The following is a 19968-nucleotide window of genomic DNA, read 5'->3' as shown; positions in this document are numbered from 1 at the left end:
ACTGCTTTTAACTGAACATTGTAAATTTAATAGTAAGCTGTAGGATTTATGCCCCGAAGCGGCATATTGGCTATGAGGGACATCAGTGTGGAGAGCTCTGGATTAATCTAGACCATTTGGAATTTGAAGTGTTAACAGTCAACATCGCACAACACATGGGCATCTTTGGCTTTTTGCCTGTATCTGAACACAACCGTGGCAGGTTGTCTTCCAGCTCAGTAGCCTACTGCACCAAGCTACCATAGGGTGTAGTCCTCAGCGGTGAACTATTTAATGCAATACTGTGATAGTAATAAAGCCACGACTTAAGAATGTAGCTGTAGGCAAGATGGCTCCTCAGGTTCGTTTATCAGTTTTTTTTTTATTATGTGATAGCGTAAGGAGCTTGTTCTTAAAACCCAGCGTCATCATCATACTGCGGCAATAAGAAAAAATACTGATTATTTAACATGGTTATGATGTCATAACCAGATGACCTCGCGCTGGAATTTCAAATACCCCAAATACAAATAAAGCTAGCGAACTGGAGGAGCACCCAAATGAAGCCAAAACAAGGCAAGGAGGTTTCTACAATGGGTATTTCAGAAACCACAAGTAATTCATGAAAAAAATCGAAGATTTTAATGTAGTCAGAGTAAGATGTGCAAAAGCTTTTGCACGCAGATGGAATTTCATGGCGATGACAAGTGTGCAATGCATGAGTTGCAGGCTGCACTCTAGGTGATCGGCTGTGGCGATAGCTACGACATTCTGTACTCGCTTACGAGAAACTCCTGGCTTAAATCCACTCTGCCCAGAAGTCTTTTTTGGTGTGAAAGCACTACAAGCAGACATACAAGCGTCAAACAATTCTGCTAAGCTCTGAACCTCGCGATTAGTGCTTCACATTAAATTGCCGCCACTGGGGTTTGAATCCAGGCTCTCTTCATGCCAGACAGGCACGCAACACATAGGCCACGAAGGTTCGCTGGTGTGCACGACTTACATGTTCGGAATACAGAATGAAAAGGCGATGTTGAAGGCACTACTGCATCTATTCTTAGGCGAAGCTGAAGCGTCCTCCCAATTTTTCTGCTCAGTCTGCTTAAAATACCAAATTCATGCACATACACAATTCAGTGCTCAACCTTCACCTCGACTGCCAGCGCACCTTGTGCCCTTGGGGCTGGTGCCGAACTTTAAAGTGGCTCTACACCCTCTGTCCCAGCACAGATCATTCCTACATTTTGCAATAGCATGTGTGCTAAGCTACTGTCAACAACCACTTGGCATAGCACTCATCAATGATTATGTTACACAGCACTAGGTAGTCTGTCAAAAGTGTACAGTCCAGGGGGTCTGCTTCTGAGCCACTTCGTGCGGCGTGTAATGCATTTCCAATGTTCCGAATCTCTTGACAAAAGGCAGATATTTTGTCCTACCCTGTCCAATGGGAAGGATATCCACTAATGCTAACTCAGCGCCACTACACCGCTCAGAAGCAGACCCCATGAGCGCTACACTTATGACAAAGGCTGTACATGTACTTAAAAGCAACAACAATTTCAAGGCCAAATGTAAAAGAAGCATTCAAGGTAAGTTTATTATTTTCTGTACAAGAAATGAAAGCAACTCTTGTGGTATCATACAGCAGTTCCTCTTTCCAGGTTCTGCTTGATTTCTGCAGTGTACTTTCCATAAAACCGCTCCAGCTTCTTGTTGAACTTCATGTTGCGTTCATTGATGTAATCAATGTCTTCATCATCATTGAAGCGTCGTCGCCTGCTGTATTTGTTCCTCTTATCAATCCTGCAAAGGTACATCATGCCACTGTTAGCTGGTGCATGTCACATGAGTAGTGAAGAAAGCAGGGCAAGTTGATACATGTTCATGATGGCTAACAGTGAAATGGATGAACACATACACTTCCCTTCAACTGTGTTAGCCTACCACACTGTTATCCATCATAAGTAAGACAGTTGCAAACTAATAGAAAGAATAGCTCACTGTTTCTCGAGGTCATCCACCATACGGTCTATTCCCTCTTTGGTGTCCTTGTGAAGACCGTGGATGATCGTATCCCTTGTTGGATACAGTGCATCACCCCTAGAAAGAAGCATGGTGGCATCATTAGAAAACAATATTTTTTAGAGAGCAGGCATACTTTGGCAAGTCCAGTTTGTGTAGGTTGACCTACAGGCACACACATGCAGTGAATGACTGCCGTGAAATTGGCTGGTATGAAACACACAATAAAATTTGCAATTCACATGTCTCAACAGCAGAAAATTAGGTGGACGGATAAGGTTAAGTTCGCAAGTGGATGCAGCTAGCACAGGGCTGGGTTATATGGAGGAATATGGGAGAGGCCTTCGCCCTACAGTGGCATTGTTCGGCTGATGATTATCTACATGAATAGAGTAAATGCAGACGGCATCTTTCAGTGGCCTCTTTTTCACTGCACCAACAAGAGGCCAGCACAAGCCAGCTTGTCCAAATGTTGGTTTATCAAAACAAAAAAAACTATTAATGTCCGCTCTACGAATCCTTGTGACATATTTTGCAAATGCCTCAAAATATAGTTGAGCTTGCCAATCATAAGGGGTGTCATTTTTATGCAAAGAGTGGGCTTGCCAGAGGAAGTGAAAATTTTCTTTTTTCTAAATTGCAAAACCAATAAGCTTATTTATGTAATATGATATCAATAATTATGGCCACTGACTGTTCAAAGCAAAGCAATGATCATCATGATCATCACCAAAGGCACTGTAGAAAACTAGTTGGCTCCCGGGATGCCATGCAGGTGGTTACAACTCATGCACTCAAATGAGGCCACAGCGTTTTTTTTGTCTTCACACAGTTTTCATTTAGTGTGCTAGCACCAGAGTTGGGTTCTTAAACTGGGTTCCACGAGCTCCCATCAGACAGCACAGCACCCCCCCCCCCCCCCCCCCCGTTTGCATCTTGCTACATGCAGACCAGGCACAGCGTCCAGTCCATTAAAACCCATTTTAGAGTATTGTCGTTTCTTATCCTAACTCCTCTCTTAGTTTAGTGCCATTTGCGTAGGCACTGTCCGCAGGACAGACCTTGGTTTTGTGCCATAAAATGATGAGCGCCGCCAGCCTTTTTATGTTTTGACAGGAACGGCAGCCAGCGAACTTGGCAGCATGCCAAGATGCTCCATTATTACACATATGTTAGTTAAGCCAGGTGAAGGCAAAAGAGGGTGCGTGTCTCAGAGAGTGCTTTTCTAGGTGGTTCAGTGGCGGCACCGAGGCAAAGTTCTGCCACCGGCGAGCCAATTCGCCAGAAAAACAGTATGTGCTCAAGTACAAAAATACACCCCAGCAGCGCTGCTGCCAGAGCAGAGAGAGATAACCAATGAAAGCCATCCTGTGCGCAGCCCACATGCTCAAGTTATGGGCATTGACAAAGCACTCAAATGGGATAGAATGTTTGTCTTGTGACTGTAGCTTTTTGCCTTTTTGTTTCAGTGTTAGATGTCTCAGCATGAGTGAGAGGTCTGCATTTGATAAAAAACAGATTGCCAAAAGCAAGAACAATGGCTTGAAGTTTAGAAGAACATCTTGTTGGGCTAGTTCATTAAGTCATTAATGAACTCGCCATTAAGTAAAAGGCTTGCAATAAATGCAACTATATGACAAAATACCAGGATGAGTTCATGCACCAACAACATCTTTGCGAACTTGTGCACTTTCATCATAAAGCTAAGACCGCACATTTTTGACGTTCCGCGCTCAGCACCAAGCCGCACAAACGATACTGCAAACACAGGATGGGGTTTCAGTACGCAGACGCTTGGCTGTAGGCCGTAATCGAAGGCGCCGGGCGGCACAGTAGACACCGGATATTCAATACGGGCAAACGAGTACACTGCTGAAGCAGACACGCTCGTACGCTTCGCGCACTCGAGTGCCGACGAGCAGTCTCCGTCAACAGATGCCGCCATAACCTCGGTTAACGACGCAAACCGAGGTCGCCAAACTCAGTTTGCGATAACCACGGTTAGGGGTGTAACTGTGGTTTGGTCTGCCGTGTAAACGGGCTAACCACGGTTTCGCGTAACCTCAGTTACGCTAACCGTGGTTAACTCTGCCCATGTAAAGAGGGTAGGATGGTAGTCCGAGATGTTAGTGATGATCAGTTGTGCTATTTGCAACTGCCCACCACTTAACATTCATCCTGGAACTAAAAGTTTTTTCTTCGAAAACAACCAAGTTACTTTTTAATTTTGATAAGCCACATTTAAAGGTTACGGAGAACAATTTTTGTTAAACTCCATGTTTCAGCCCCATAGGTAAGTACCATGGAGGTTAACGAAAAGGGTTCTACTTAAGTTGAAAGCAACGCAGAGGGCCATGGAACAGAAAATGGTAGGTGTAACATTAAGAGATAGAAAGCGTGCAGAGTAGGTCAGAGAAATAACTCAGGTTACTGACATTCTAGCTGATATTAAGAAGAAATGGGCATGGGCAGGACATGTAGTTCGAAGCGAGGATAACCGACGGTCTGTAAGAGTAACCAATTAGATTCTAAGGGAAGGTAAGCGTAGCAGGGGGTGGCAGAAAATTAGGTGTGTGGATGAGATTAAGAAATTCGAAAGGGTCAAATTGATGCAGCTAGCACAGGACCGGGCTAATTGGAGGAAAATGGGAGAGGCCTTTGCCCTGCAGTGGGTATACGAATCAGTTTTTTGCATCTTTATTAAAAATGTAGACAACAGCCATCCTCCTCGAATATGCCACTGCTTACACTCAACACACTGCTTACACTCAACATTGATATTCAAGTACTTTAGACTAATAGTAAATGCAATGTGCATCAAATAGGAGAGCTAAATATGTCCAACAGTGAAGTATTTTAGCACAAATGTGAGAAAATGGTAACAGGCTTGAAGATGATTAAAATAATGTGAATGTAAAAACTGCTAGGCACATCACCCATTCTGATTTTGAAAAGTCCATATTGTAGAGCTCTAAATCAAGCTTAACATGTTTTCCAACTGCAAGGGACAAAAAGTACTTTTGCACTGACCAGGCGTGAAAAAGTAACAGCAAAGCAGTGCATCTACCTCACCAACCCCACCAGAATTGCATTTCCATAATGTCTTTAGCACACATGTTCTAGAACACCTAAACAGGGTTCTTATTACAAAGCACGGAAATGAAAACGGTCAAGAAATGCTGCAACAGCAACACCTCCCTTTTGCAGTTAGAGCTCTAAAACATGCATGCTTTACATGACTTCTTGGCATACTTAGGCTCAAGCAGTGCAACAAATTACTCTACCTCGGTAAGTTTATGAAATAAGTTTCTGGAACACTTAGCTTCACAACCTTTTTCCTGAAAACCGATGATTCAAACTGTTTTCCCCATACCTGGTTTATCAAAACAAACAGTACATCATCTATGAAAATTGGCTCGAAACAGTCTCATGAATAGATTAGCATACAATGGCATGGCACTCTGAAGCACTATCCTTATGGCAAGGGCTAAAATAACTGACAGCACAAAAGGCCACGAAAGGCAAGGCTCCTATTGAGTGAATGCAAAACGCTCAAAAAAGTAAAGACAAATAAATATAACTATCCTTTTTCATAAACGACTTACATATCTTCCTTTTTTCTTTCGTACTCCTCGAAGTCGGGCTTGATCTGCTTTACAAGACGTTGATACTGTCGCACAGTTGCCGCCTCATAATCTGTAATAACATTACACAAATTAGACTCTGGCCGTGAGGCATGCTGAATTACGTAGTTCGTAATGTCGTGGGAAAATTCATATGAAGAAATATGAAACGAAATGTACCAGAGAAACCGACGTCTGGGGTTTTCCTCTTCTTTTTGCGATCCAAACGTTCTGCTTCATCGGCACTGACGTTCAGCAGCTTAATTCGAGAGTAGTCTTCACCACGCTTCGCAGCATCCTAAAAAACAACCACGCATATGAGCTTCCAAGTATCACATGTTTAACTTTCTCTTCAGCAGATGCGCCCCTAAAACATGGAAAAGGCCATTACCTCGTACTTCTCTTCTTCTACCTGTTTGTACTGGGTCCACTTTTGTTTGCTCTCCCAATTAGCTGGCAGTTTTGCTTTCTTGTCTTCTTCAATTACTTCCTTATGATTAAGCGTTCTTGCTTCATTCTGTGAAACGAAATGCAACTTGTTAGCATTCTACAGTAAGGAGCAGGGTACTTGTGAAAGCCGCACGACACTGCAGAACAGAATACTACAGCCACATTATGACGCACATAACTCACCCGCCGCATATGAAGTGCACGCAAGCGCTCCAGCTGCTCCGATCGCTTATTTGACAAAGACGTTGACGGCTGCCCTTCAGACATTGTATTTGCGAGATGAGAACTGTGCGTCACATAAGCAGAAAACTTGCAGAACCTGATACTACGGTTCTACGGTGGACGAGGAACGCTCCGCAGAGCTCGTCTGCATCAGCAGCTGCCTGCGCTGCGCAGCCCACTGTTCCTTCCAGTCCCACCGTGCAGCTGAGCGAACGGATACAATCAGAACCTCATACAACTCGTGACTCAAGACTCAAGACAACTTGCGCCATGCTCAAGGCACAGACCGCCACACACCATTCTTCCGTGACAAAAACTAGTCTACTGCTAAAGTTTTTCTGGTTACTTCAGTAAAAAGCTAGCAACCAGACCAAATTAAAAGCTCAAAAATTTCAATGTTTTTAGCTTGTTTCGTATAGTAAAACGTTGAAAACTAATTTTGTTTATTGTTTAGCGGAGTAATACACACGCCGCGTACGATTGCTCACAGTTAGCAACCGTAGCAACTTCTGTTGAAACAAACGCGCGCTGTAGAAGCGTAGATGGGTAGCAGCAGCCTTTTACAAAACAACTCTTTCACGTACTTTCCTTTATAGCAATGTTGCTACAAACAAAACGAGATGACGCCCCTGCGTCAGTGCTCGCCGCAGACGATGCGATTCTGGTCGAATCAGGCAAGTGCCCAAACAGACTTGGCAAGTCTTTGTATTAACTCTATGCTTGGCATAATAAAATACTGTCGGCTAAATGCCATTTCTATGGAAAATTTGAGCCGAAGGATTGAACTGTTGACCCGGGAGCGTAACGCGCTGTAGATAAAAGCAATCGGAGGATGCGAAAAGACAAATTGCAGACGACGCCCGTGTGCTGTTAGGACCATGGCTAGGATGTCTCTGCATAGCAAAAAACCCTGATATTATTCCAGCGGCCGTTCCTTCCTCTTTTACATTTCAAAGGCATTGCCATGATGTTAATACACTTTTCTCTTTCTCACAACCAAGCGGTCTGCCAAAACGTAGTAGAAACAAAATTACTGCAATAGCCCTAGAGTTAACGGCAGTAACGGAACAAAAAAGGTGCCTAAAGCCACAAGACAACCTCCTTGGCCACAAGGGGTTTAACATCAGTAGCGCTCGCAGCGCATTCATTCTATGGCGTATGCATTAACTCTCATTACCCTGCTGCCCTTCTGCTGCTGCTGTGCTCCTACTAAACAAGTTTTGCACTACGAACTAGGTACTTTCTAGGTACAGAAAAGTCAGATAGGGAACGTCTGGAATCTGCATGCATGGCTTCAAATATGTCGGTGCACATGGCGCAACGTTGAATGTAGTCTGCCGCGGTCCCGCACATGGTGTAGTATCCTATGTGATTGACCTCGAGGTTTCAAGTGAGGCTCGCTGCGATGGGTAGAAAACGGCAAAGGAAGAGGCAAGGGAAGGCACCGAGAGCTGCAAAACCGCAAAAGGTGCTCTGTTTCCGTCGTTCTGTGAGGGGTTTCTAGCTGCATCGCTTGTGGGTTACCGCGTGGTATTTGTCATCTTGCGCACTGTCATGTATTGTTGATCATACGTTGCTAGCCCTTTGTTGAAAACGGTTTGGCAGGACGTAATGCTGTCAAACAATGACACCGAGATGCTTGAATAGCCATACGCAAGCTGTCGAAAATGTGGTTTCTTGGTTGATTAGAGGTAATGGAGCGATAAATGTAATTTGGTACTGTTGTTATGTTGGTGTACCTCATTCATAATTGCTTGAGGGTTTTGTGGTATCTTGTGGATTGTGTGTTTTCGCCTGTGATCGCTGGACACCGGATCTTAGGTAACTGCATACTTTTTCTCTGCTATATGAAATGTTTAGCACTTCCTTTACACTGCCTATGCGGGCTAATTTATTGCGTCGATGCCTATAAACGCCTATTTATTACACTGAAGTGAAAAAAAAAAAAAAAAAATGTTTCAGACTGCAGCTTCCTTTTTTGAATGCAGTTTTGGTTGCGGTGACCATGGTAGGGGAATAATTGCTCCGTGCAACGAAGTGCCATCACAGAGCGTTTTTACTTCCCCTTTCCCCCTTCCCCAGTGTAAAGTAGCAGCCCAGGGTCGCCTTACCGCCGCCCAACCTCTACACCATTTCCTTTCATTGGATTACTCACTCTCTTTCTCTCTCCCCTGGAACTGCGGTATTGCTCTTAGCATGTGTGCGAGCATGGGACTACTTTTGGCACAACTGTTCAGTATTTTTTCAACACTGTCAACTGCAGTACAATGTTACGGCCACCCTACTGTAACATCTGTAAACTTTGCTCAGAGTCAAGTTGCATTGTCGGTGTCCTTTGAAAACATCCACACCTGCACTCGCGTTAGCTACCAGGAAGATCTTGTTGAAAAGTTTGGCAAGAATCCTGTAGCGAAATGGTTTCACACATGCACACAGTTGTAATTTAATGGCAGCTGCGGCATGCTCGATCGTAGGAGTCAGCTTTGAAAAGCTTGTGTTCTAGCTCCAGAGGTGACTTTTTTCTACTACGGCCAGTTCAGACAGTAGGTGCTTCCTAGCTGCCTTTAATGGTGAGAAGATGGAAGTTATATTGGTAATAAGTATAACTTCTAATATGTATGTTTCTTTGTATCTAATACACCACTCTGCCTTCCCCACCCGAGTTACACTTGTGCATAAAGCTGCCATTCTTATATTTGCTCTCTCGAACCTCGAAGCATTTTTCCCTGTGATGGCCGTAAGTAGTGAGTGTTAAAAATCTCTTACCCTTAATAAAAATATAATTTACCTGCTCTAAATAGAGCAGCAAACATCACCTGATGTCAAATTTTTACGGGCAACACTTCATCTTCAAACACCTATCCCCCAGCCTCAAAAATAAATGCTTCCCACGGACTTGAAAAGGTACTTTTTTTTTCCTAATTTATAATGTATACATCAGGCTCATTATTTCAAGCTTGCTTAGTTAGTACATTTGACTTATTAAAACTGACACTCTGGTACTGTCAACATTGTGCAATAAAAAAGCACCCCAAATTTCAACTCTCCGTAATGCAGATACATCAGCAGCCTCCTTCAAGTGTGAATTCATCATAATCATAATCAGCCTGACTGCACCCACTACAGGGAAAGGTCTCTCCCATTCTCCGATATCCCTCCAATTTACCCAGTCCTGTGCCAGCTACTTCCTCCTAATCCCTGCAAACTTTCTATTTCATCCGTCCACTTGGCTTTTCGCTGTTCTTTGCGGCACTTGCCTTCCCTTGGAATCCACTCTGTCATCCTTAACGTCCACCGGTTATTCTGCCTTCACAGTACGTGCTCTACCCATGCTCATTTCTTCTTGATTTCAACTTGAATGTCAGTAACTCGCGTTTGTTCTCTGATCCTCTCTGCACGCTTCCTGTCTCTTAACGATACACCTATCAATTTTCTTTCCATCTCATTAACTCTTATCCCTAGCTGTGCCCAATCCAGGTCTCTGAATACATCCTGTTAGCAAGCAGTGAATAGCCCTGGAGAGATCTTGTTTCCTTGCTTAACACCGTTCCTCATGAGGATTTCGTTACTTTCTTTATGGAATACTATGGTCGCTATGCAGCAACTGTAGATATTTTCCAGGTTTTTCACATGTGGCCCATCTGCACCCTGGTTTTGCAGTGCCTGCATGACTGCAGAGGTTGCGACCGAGTCCAGTGCTTTCTTATAACCTGTGAAGGTTGTATATAGGGGTTAGTTATGTTTTGCACACTTCTCTATCAAGTTTTAATTGCCAAGGTTTGACTGTATATTCCTTCTGAATATACGGTCCTTTAATGGCGTCCCTCATAGCCGATTTCATACCGCACCATACCACATTCCATACCATACCATCAAGTGTGGGCTATCTCATGTAACACCATGAATTGCTTCATTTTTGATTAATTCCTTCCTCTGAACCCTAAATGCGTTTCCTTTGATCGTTTATCCACATAGAGGTTGTGCCGTTTCCTCAAATCTCTCTATCAGAGGTTAGGAAAAATTCAACTGTTCTCTGCTCCTAAATGCTCCTTAAGTATGCCGCATTGTTTTTTTTTTTTTTTTCAAGAATATTTTCACATCTTGATGACATTTTCATTTTTGGTCCAATCGGCAGAGGCTGTAGTGAACACCTTTTCTTTTTTTTTGATATGTATTAAAATAGGTGGATATCTTTACCGGTGTTTATTGAAGGATTGCAGACTACCAGAAAATACTTCATTTCAAATTCTCAAGCTGTTGTGAGGAACAATTTTTAAAGATTGTGTGAATTATGGGATCCACACAGAGCTTTAAAATTTGTCTCAAATAGTCACAAAGACCACCTCTACAGTTTGTTTGCATTATGATATGGCTCTAAATATTTTTCAAGGTCCCTTGGGAATGTGTGAAATTTTTTTCAACTAAATTTGGGATGGGCAAAAAAACGCTTGGCATGGCATGAGTCCAAATTACCAAGATACTGGTATGCTTTAACTGTAGCAGAGTTTTCTAGTGAGCTAGCTGGGGCAAAGCAAGTACTTAAAGAGAAAAAAATGAAAAAGACGACTTGAAAAATATGAGGAGGAAAAGCCAGAAAACCACATTCTTCAACTTATTACTTATTGGTTGCAAACCATGTTTCACGAGGAATGTTATAAAACAAATCTTTTATTTCCATTGAGAAGTTCGTGTTTGCAGACGTTAGGTTTTCTAAAGAAACAAGTCCTTTTTGAACTGAGTACCAAAAAAAATGGGTCCTGCCCCATTATTTTGTCCAAGTGGCTTTTAGGAAGTCTTGTACCAATCACTGCCAACTAGAGATGGGTCACTCAGGAGCGAGCCGGTTCTTTTGAGTGGCTCTTTCAAAAGAGCAGATGAGCGGCTGCTCACTAAAAGTGAGTGGCGGTTCTTTTGGTGAGCCGGCTCTCGATTCATGTCGAACAGTCCTTGGGAGTCGGATCTTCTTGGTGTGACTTTGGCACCATCTGTTCACGATGCGAGAAAGCAATGGCCTCAGAGATCCCCCCTCCTGTGCTTGCGAAAGAAATGAAGAAATGCGCGAGAGGATGATCTCAGAGACCATGCCTGCCGCCCTTCCTCACAAGAGTCGCACACATCCCCTCACCTTCGGCTGTCTTTTGAGCCGCTCTTTCAAAAGAGTGAGAATGAGCGGTGGCTCACTGAGTAGCGGCTCTTTTAGAGAGCCGTCAGGAACCGTGAGCGGCAGTTCTTTTGAAGACGCTCCCGTCAAGTAAGCTGTCAGGAACTGTTCCGCCAGAGTCGGGTCTTCTACTTGCTGCAACTTCAGCACCATCTATTAGCAGTGCGAGAAAGCAACTCCAGTGGGCAGGCATGGGTGGATCGAGCCGGCATACAAAGAAAAGAAAAAAGGACCGTCTGCACGATCCTCCACACATTGTCGGCTGCTTTACCGCCGTGTCGAGGCTCTGCGCTAGCGACTTGGCAGCAGCAATGCTGTGTGTATAGGGGAGAAAACCTGGGCCAGGGGGCACTGCGCCGCTCTGTGCTTCAGCGCCTTCCATGGAGACCCTGGCAAAACCTTCGCACAGCACGACCGCGTCATCTGCTTCCCGCTGCGTTGAAAAGCATGTTGTCGTCTGCTCCGCGCTGCATTTCAGTGTGTGTTTACGCTTGCGCGCGCGATTGTTTCTCTCCTCCTCCCCCGCTGTCGTGCTCCAACAAAGGGGGCAGAAAAAAAAAAGAACTAGAATGAAAAAATGACGGCGCGCTTTTTCATTAAACTTGTGTAGAAACGGTAATGGGATGGTTGTCGACCTTTTTTTTTTTTTTAGATATCTAGTACCGCTCATATCTCGCAGCTCTGTTTGTAACTGGCGGTGCCGCAGCAGCCATTGTGAAACCGAGTTGGCCTCAAAAAACATTTATACGTCAGTCGTTCAGGAGCTCAGGAGCTCAAAACTGCGAACTCGCTAGAGGAGATAACTGAACTAGGAATTGCACAGAGTAGCTGTGGAATTAAGAAGATAAAAGTTTCTATGGAGAGATTTCCCCGTCTGCATGGAAAGTCGTCAGGAATTTCCTCGCTGTTCGTCTCAGGGAGAGAGGAAACTGCGCAAAAATGGCATGCCTCGGCTTCTTGTCAGTGACCCAGGTCGTTGGAAACCCCTCATTGTTAAAGGTAGATAGGTCATTGATTTCGAATTCCAGTGTCCAGCAGCGGACTTCCTCTGGCCGCTGTTGGCGTGAACCAAAGGGTAAAGTGTTATTTTTGTGCCATTGTAAGGAAAACGTCAAAAACGCGCCAAGACAGGCAACACGGCGCCGGTAGCCTGTTAGTAGCTGTAGTCGTCACCCTGCTGAAGCAAATGGGTCATTGTAGATGGCAATGTTTAGTTTCGTTGACTTTCTCGGGGGGTTGACTAATACGCCAGTTATCAAAGAGGGTTGAGTGGGCCTTCTCCAAGTAAATGGCCACACTCATCGCTTTGTACACGCGTGTCAATGAGTCTCCACGAGAAGAATGCACTGTTCCTTTCACTGAACAGCTGGGACAGAGATTTCAGGGCTTTCGCATTGACAAAAAAAAGTTTAGAGCTAACTTTTGTTAGCAGAGGAACCCCACCCCAAAAAAATGAGCCCCCTCCCCACTTGGCCTTTAAAAAGTGCCGGGTTTACATGTGCGGCCGCATCGTGGGCTCCGTGCAGCATCTGAGTGCTTGTCTGCTTGCGCGTGGTCTCCTTGCCCAGTTTTCATCTTCATCGATTTCCAAGAAGTAAGGTGCAATAGGATTAAATCATGGTGCGCTTTCAAAAAAGGTCTATAATTTTGAAAGCTATTTTCGCAGTGCGAACTTCTTTACTCTCCCACAGCTTAACACAACGAGGTACCGCCTCAAGTCCTTCAATATACCTGTTGCTTGCCGCTTGCATTCGAGTAGCGAATTCGCATTCATGTTTTTTTTTAATGTCCTGAGCCTGCCAACAAGCGCTCTTTGAAAACAATTTTCGCGGCGATAAATTAATCATAATTTTTCGCTTTCGAAAGCATCAATAAAAAAACACGTCTCCAGCCAACCTCTTAGTCAGTCAGGAAACCGAAAAAAAGCAAAAATAAGAAACCCCACTGGCAAAGAGCCCCGGCTTTGAGCGTGTCTGCACGCAACTTTTTTTCCCTTTTCCTCATTCTCCTGCTCCGCGTGCACGTGCGGCTGCACCTGGCACGCGCTCCCGCGTGAGCGGGCTGTGCAGACTCCACAGAGCCATGCACTGCGTGGCCGCGGCTGCACGTAGGCTTTGTAGTTCCCCTTTGCTCCACCAGAAACCGAGCGCTGACGCCGCGGAGCAAACTCCAGCTTGGGTTCCCTATGCTTTGGGTGGTCACCGCCAGTTTTGTATGTCTTTTGCTTTGCTTTCTATGCTTGTTATGCGTAGTTTTCTCAAGTTTCATTACAACAAGGCGAATGTCGAATGCAAAGCCCCTTCCGCAGCCAGCTCAGAAGAAAAAAATCCAATTCAGTCATGTACAAACAGCACCGACTGCAGCGCGTCGTGTGCTCTAAACGGGAAATGGATGCCTTGAAAAATTAAAACCCCTCCTCACAGCATGAATGGCAAGCAATACGGCTTGAAATAGATGCAAAATGAAGGAGTCAAGGAACGAAATATGGTCGGCGTGTGTATGTGGCGGCGAAAACGGAAAAGTTTAACATGTTTGAGTTAGGGGAGTGGGAAAGAAACCTGTCGCCAGGTAGAAAGGAAACAACGGGAGAAGCAGGGGGGCTTTGGGGGCTGAGAGCCGTGGGCCTTGCGAAAAACTTCCGCAACGTTGAATGAAAGGGTTATAAGAATATACGAAAAACGAATCAGAGAAAGCAAAAAAAAAAAAAAAGAGAGAGAGAGAGAGAGAGGGCAGGCCATAAAAGCACAATTTAGAAAAGAGAAAAAGGACTATCGCGGACTCTAGCTACAAAGCGCACACTGCATTAAAAAAAAACGATGCATTTACATTATACTTCAGGCTCCCACTGAATTCACTGTCTCCGGAAAGATAGGAGGGACCTCAAATCCATTAATCACTATCTATATCTGTCTATATTATCACTATCTGTATTTATTAATAGTCAGCCCACATGAGATTTTGGGCTATATCTATAGAATAATGGCATCAAGTATTTACTAGGGATAATTCTGAGTGTAGTGCGTGATGGTCAATGTTGTTCAGATAATTTTGAAACAATAGGATAACAAATGAGTGAAATCTTTTCTTAGGGAATGGGTGCACTTCCAGTAAATATAGTGGACTTGTAAAGAGAAAGAATTGCATTTAAAAAAATGGATATTGCTGTTTGCTGGGATTTTTTAGACACCACGAAGGGAGAGAATGGAGACAATTATTTCCACATCCTAGTTGAGAACAGGGCTTCTTTTCAACTTGAGTAGTCATGTACATGGCAGAACACGTGGCATGCGCCTGGTGTGCCGGAACACTCTTAATAACCTGCTAATAGTATACTCCCGTAAGTGTAGGCGCCGACCTTGGTTAGGCTGGAGGGCTCGAGGCACCCCCTTCCACCAAATATTCCCCCCCCCCCCCCCCCCCACCTCCTATTTTACTCATGCGTAACATAGTTTGAAGAAACAAAAATGCATTACTTATAACCATGTTATATATATTTTCATTTATGCCTTTGAACGTTTGCACCAACAGTGAGATTCTTGATGCATCGTTCGAACAGCGGCGGTCAACGTATGGCGCCATGCTTTGCAAGATCTGGCTCTGATGAAAAGTTTGGTACGGCTCACTGAACGAGAGGGCGAATCGGCTCTCCAAAGTCTAAAAGAACCCCCGCTCACTTTTACATAACTATGGTTCACTCATTCCTTAATAAGAGCAGTTGAAAAGACAGCTGAAGGCAAGGAGGGTACAGTGCTCTATCAAGAGAGTGGTTGCGACTCTTACGAGGAAGGGCAGGAGAGCAGTTGCTTTGTCGTATCGCTAACTGAAGCACGGAAGTCGTACCCAGCCACCCGGCTGCAACGGAACGGTTCGGGAGGTCGAACGGGCATGGATCAGTGAACAAGAGAGAGAGAGAGACAGAGCTGGCTTTCTCTCTCTCCAATAGAACCACTGCTCACTCCTGAGCGACCAAACTTTAGTGGGCCGGTGAGCCGTTCAAATGAGCCGGCTCACTTCAGTGAGGTGAGCTGTTCTGAGCCGCTCACTAAAGTTAGCCGGTTTGCTCATCTCTACTGCCAACTGCCCTCCTCTTAATTGAAAAATACAGCGAAGTCAGCTTGTGTAATAATGCAGCCAGCATGTGTATGGATCATTTCCTTGAACTGTCTGAAGTTAGTGTTGCATATCAGCTTTTTGAAAATGAATCCTTAACTGTAGATCACCCAGATTTCAATCACTTCAGTATTGTCATTATAATTAATTGCACTATATTTTTCTAACTATATCTCAGTCCTAAAGCTTCTGCCTCCTCTCTGTGGCAGTAGCAGTGCTACCTAGTGGCCGACAGCTGGCACCTAATTAGTGGCTCTGGATATTGACTCATTTGGAGGCAGCTTAGCTCGTTAGGACTGTGGCAAAGCGTACTGGCACTGCAAAGAATACCAGTTATAATGCTACGTAGGGCCCTGAAATTTTTGTTTGATTTTTGTATGTGTTTGCTGGCTAGAAGTTGCTATAACTAACAAGCAATACTAGACCAAAAAAAGAAGACCAAAACCTCTAAACTTATTGTTTAGTCAGCCAATGTGACGGTTATTTTCTTATCTAACGGCCATCTCAGCAGTTCTCATGGGACAGCTGCTCTTCTGTAAAGAAGTTTTGAGCTGGCCATGCGTTATTACAGCCTCCAGTGAGACTGTGCACTGCTTTGCACCAGTATTGCTTCGCTTGAATACCTTTCCAGGAGGCCCTAAAGTGCCAGTAAAACACCCACTAGGAACATCAAACTCACTTGATATGTGTAATAACGAATTACCACTGCCCAAGAAAAGCCAGTGCCTGAAAACTTAGTGTTCAAGAGTTTTCTTGCAGCTATTATCGATAAGATTACACCACCATTCATTCATTCATTCATTCATTCATTCATTCATTCATTCATTCATTCATTCATTCATTCATTCATTCATTCATTCATTTGTCTATTCATTAATCATTTGAGTACAATTGGTGCTCATGTACAGGTGTACTCAAAATAATACAAGCACGATTTAGCATTTGAACTTTTATTGTGAATTTTCTAGATCGAATACAAAGGTTGAGAGTGCATCAGGCGACATTTCTGAGTATACACATAAAGTATGTCCAAATTTTTACTAGGTAAAACGTGAAGAGAATTTTATTGCTGAAGTGTGTTCCATACTGTTATGGACGTGGCTGTAAATACATAACCGTGCAAACATTGTGCTTGGATAGCTGAGGCAAAAGACACCTTGTAATAATGCCTGACAAGGCTCAGTACCTTAAAACATGTCAATTTTTATTCTGCAAGAAAGTTTCATATTTTTAGTGGAAAACTTTGTAGCATCTTGGGGTCAAATATTTGCATTGATAAAGCCGCACTGTGCTTTTATATGTCTGTTCAGTGTTTATTTTCAGCAGAAAGCTTGCTTCCTGAGAGAATGCAGTTTCGAATTCGGAAATATGCACATGAGGAATCTTTCCTTGCTTCCCTAATTTTTGCAGTAATTTCAAGATGAGCTTCTGTAAGCTTTAAAGGGTAGAGACGTCACATTTTTCTTAGTGTATTGCTGCTTTGGAATTATGCCTAAGACATTACTGAGCATGAATCACTGCATGAAATTCGTCTACAATTAGTAAATAATTTATAATTGAATTTCTTCTGCCACATGGTTTTGGCTTTGGTTTCAGGTTGTCGAACTATGGTTGTGACGTTACAAGTGTGTTTAAGATCGCGTTAGCGACACAAAAACTGCATTATTATGGCTCTTTGTCCAGTTGCTACCATTTAGGCTTCTGAAGCAGCTTAGAGTAAGAGTTTACATGAATCACAACTATAAAGCAGCGGCTATATTGTGGCTTTTGTATGCCTCACATGATCTCGTACTCATTTGTGACGGTGGAACCTCTGTTGGGCAACTTGAAACTGAAATACTACTACAGAATAAGAAAATTTCATTTATAAATTATTAATTGAGCATTGGAAAACCAAGTGGTGATTCATGCTTACTAATTTTGTATGCACAGTTCTAGAGCAAAATTGTACCGGGAAAAACTTTGTGTCTCTGCGTCTATATGCTCACTGCTATGAATTCACTGAAGACATCTGTTTGACAGGCAGTGCTGAACTGTCAGTAGAATTTTATGGTAAGTTTCTATCCTTGCAAAGATGTGGGGATAGACACCTTTGTATAAATGTTGCTTCATTAAAAACTATATTTGTCTACGAATCCCTGTCGTATATGTTTTTCATTAATGATGTGTACTTTGCAGTCATGGTAATTTGCTGTATGTTTTTTTTTGTTCTAGGTGTGAAAGCCTTACAAACTGTGTGAAAGGGCATATATTTTTATTATATTTTCTTGCAGTAGTGCAGATTATACATCTTACTCGATCAGAAAGTGTATGTGTGTTAGCTAGAAATACTGGGCATTAACTCACATCATGGAAGAACCTTTTTCTTAAACTACTAATATTGAATCCACTAGGTGGGCTACCAGAAACTTGATTATGGTATTTTGCACAGCACAGACTTAAAAACGAACAAACAAAAAAGGATTTGATGTTTGTGGGACAAAAAAAGCACAGATAGTTTGTGCTGTTAGCTGATCTGTGCAGAGACAACTCTACACATTATTTCTCAGTAAATGGCACAGGAGGTGTTGTTATGCCCACAATGAAGCTGTTGTTGACCAAATTCAAGCATGCTACAACATGTGCAGAAGGTGTGACAGACTGCTTCAAATTTGGCATTTTTATATAGTTCTTTTATGCTTAAGGAGGCTAAAAGCAAGTTATACTGTTGTGACACCTCTTTTGTTGTTTAGGTGTAGACCTGGTCTTTGCAGGTGAAAATTCTGATTTGATTGTGTTTAATAAGAACATCTGGGTACCTATAGTCTACCATTAAGTACATATCTTTTCCCATTCCTCTGTGACACTCTTTCCTTGTAAGTTGTGTCTCGAACTTGGCGCTAGATAATACTGGTCAGTGCACCAGCATCTAGTCCTTTGATAATAGGGAGAGTTGGTTTTATTGGCAGTTGTGGACAGTTTCATGATGTGAAAATGTGTTCCACTGTGCATTCCAGGTTTTGAGAGCTTTATTTATGCTTCACTGTTCTTGCACAACGCAAAATGTTCTGTCATTGTGTTTCATGTAAACAGCCATGTGGCTTAAAATACCTAAGTTTTTCTGTCACAGCTATAGTTTGAAAAAAAAAAAAATGCATGAAATAGCATTTCTGTTGAGATCAACACTGCTTGTTGGCAATTAAATGTATATAATAAGGTTTTAGGTGCTTATTTTTATCTCCAAAAAAAAAAACACTTATTTAGTGGCTAAAAGTCTGGTTCCTAGGGATTACTTTTGTAGAATGTCATTGTGAAGCAATGGTTTTTTTCTTGAAAAGGTAAACGAAAATGGTGGGGCTCCTTTGTACACCGAGATCGACAGGAGCAACGAAGCCTTCGAGAAGTACTACAAGGTAGGAACCTTCTCTCTGCATATAGTGACTTACCGTCAACGGCAGGCTCTTGTAAATATAGCATTTTGTATTATTATACAGTGAATAGAACTGCTCGCACATCTGGCATTGACATGTCTTCAAGGACAGACATCATTGTTTACTCATAGAATTCTTTTTTTTTTTTTTTCAACCATTTATGTCAATATATAGATCAATATATAGTTCAACTTTGGTCAAGGAGAAGTTGCTACTTGAATGTAAAAGCTGCATCATTTGTGTTCTTTTTACATGGCATGGTTGTCGATACATAATACTGGTTTTATCCTAATAAAATCTAAGCTTTAACATATCCAGAGAAAATCTCAAGACATCCTCGTGATATGTATGTGCAGATAATGTTTTGGACCTGCAGTACTACAGCATGTAATTTTGGCATTATCCGTAAATAGTCTGCTCAGATGCAATGACATAACTTCCAGAGTTTGGATAACTACACTTGCTTCTTTTTTTGAGTAGTGTGTTTCATTTATTATATTTCGTATTGATAGTTTAGTTGTGTGGGTAAGGTGTCAGTCGAAATGATCCTGTGATTAGTAGCCACAGCATAGTCTGCTCAACCACCATTGTAAATGTTGTTGCTAAGTAAACAGGTTTCTGCGGCTACGTAATCCCTTTATTTCTGCATTCGGACAAGGTTTCCCTGAAAGGAAAAAAAGGCACTATTTGCCCCTTTTCACAAGATGTGGCACATCTTGCTATGTAGACAGTGCATTAGAAACTAACAAACACGGACATTGTGGTGTGCACAGCATTACTGTGTATGTTGGTGCTGCTGGTTTCTTACTGAAAAATGGCAGTTTGCTCAACCAATAAAACATGGTAGCACGCACAGGAGGAGAAGCACGCATGCACTCGGTGGTGGTTTAAGAAGGTGGACTGCTAGGAAGCAAATAAATTCATGGTTAGGGGTTGAAACTTGTTCCGTCACATGACTTTCAGTACCACTATTTCCAGTGGCATT

At 42.9% G+C, this 19968-nt stretch overlaps 2 protein-coding genes across 3 annotated transcripts in view; one reads left to right on the top strand and one right to left on the bottom strand.

The window, feature by feature from the left end:
• Positions 1-1557: 1557 nt before the first annotated feature.
• Positions 1558-6583, bottom strand: LOC146205347 (pre-mRNA-splicing factor SYF2). Its single transcript, XM_084590002.1, has 6 exons — positions 6264-6583; positions 6022-6147; positions 5811-5928; positions 5613-5703; positions 1987-2085; positions 1558-1788 (listed from the first exon to the last, which is right to left on the bottom strand). Exons 1-6 carry the CDS (start codon positions 6345-6347, stop codon positions 1623-1625), a joined length of 684 nt encoding a protein of 227 aa, XP_084446128.1. The 5' UTR covers positions 6348-6583; the 3' UTR covers positions 1558-1622.
• A 997-nt stretch (positions 6584-7580) lies between these two features.
• The window catches only part of Nsun2 (tRNA (cytosine(34)-C(5))-methyltransferase Nsun2), an 81893-nt gene continuing 69505 nt past the window's right edge, over positions 7581-19968 (top strand). For both annotated transcript variants that reach the window (XM_084590000.1, XM_084590001.1), the window contains exons 1-2: positions 7581-7770; positions 18891-18965. In XM_084590000.1, the coding sequence (XP_084446126.1) occupies positions 7708-7770; positions 18891-18965 (138 nt within the window). In that variant the 5' untranslated portion in view covers positions 7581-7707. The remainder of the gene's footprint in view (positions 7771-18890; positions 18966-19968) is intronic.

The sequence above is a fragment of the Amblyomma maculatum genome, chromosome 1 (genome assembly GCF_055883805.1).
Source record: "Amblyomma maculatum isolate TAMU_Amacu chromosome 1, ASM5588380v1, whole genome shotgun sequence".
Taxonomy (NCBI): domain Eukaryota; kingdom Metazoa; phylum Arthropoda; class Arachnida; order Ixodida; family Ixodidae; genus Amblyomma; species Amblyomma maculatum.
The sequence above is the reverse complement of the archived record's forward strand: the minus strand, read 5'-3'. Positions and strand labels throughout refer to the sequence as shown.

Coding starts and splice junctions, on each gene's coding strand:
- LOC146205347 (XM_084590002.1), bottom strand. CDS start 6,347: ATGTCTGAAGGGCAGCCGTCAACGTCTTTGTCAAATAAGCGATCGGAG. Junction 5,704..5,810: donor CCCAGACGTCGGTTTCTCTG/GTACATTTCGTT, acceptor ATGTTATTACAG/ATTATGAGGCGGCAACTGTG. Junction 1,789..1,986: donor GTGGATGACCTCGAGAAACA/GTGAGCTATTCT, acceptor GTACCTTTGCAG/GATTGATAAGAGGAACAAAT.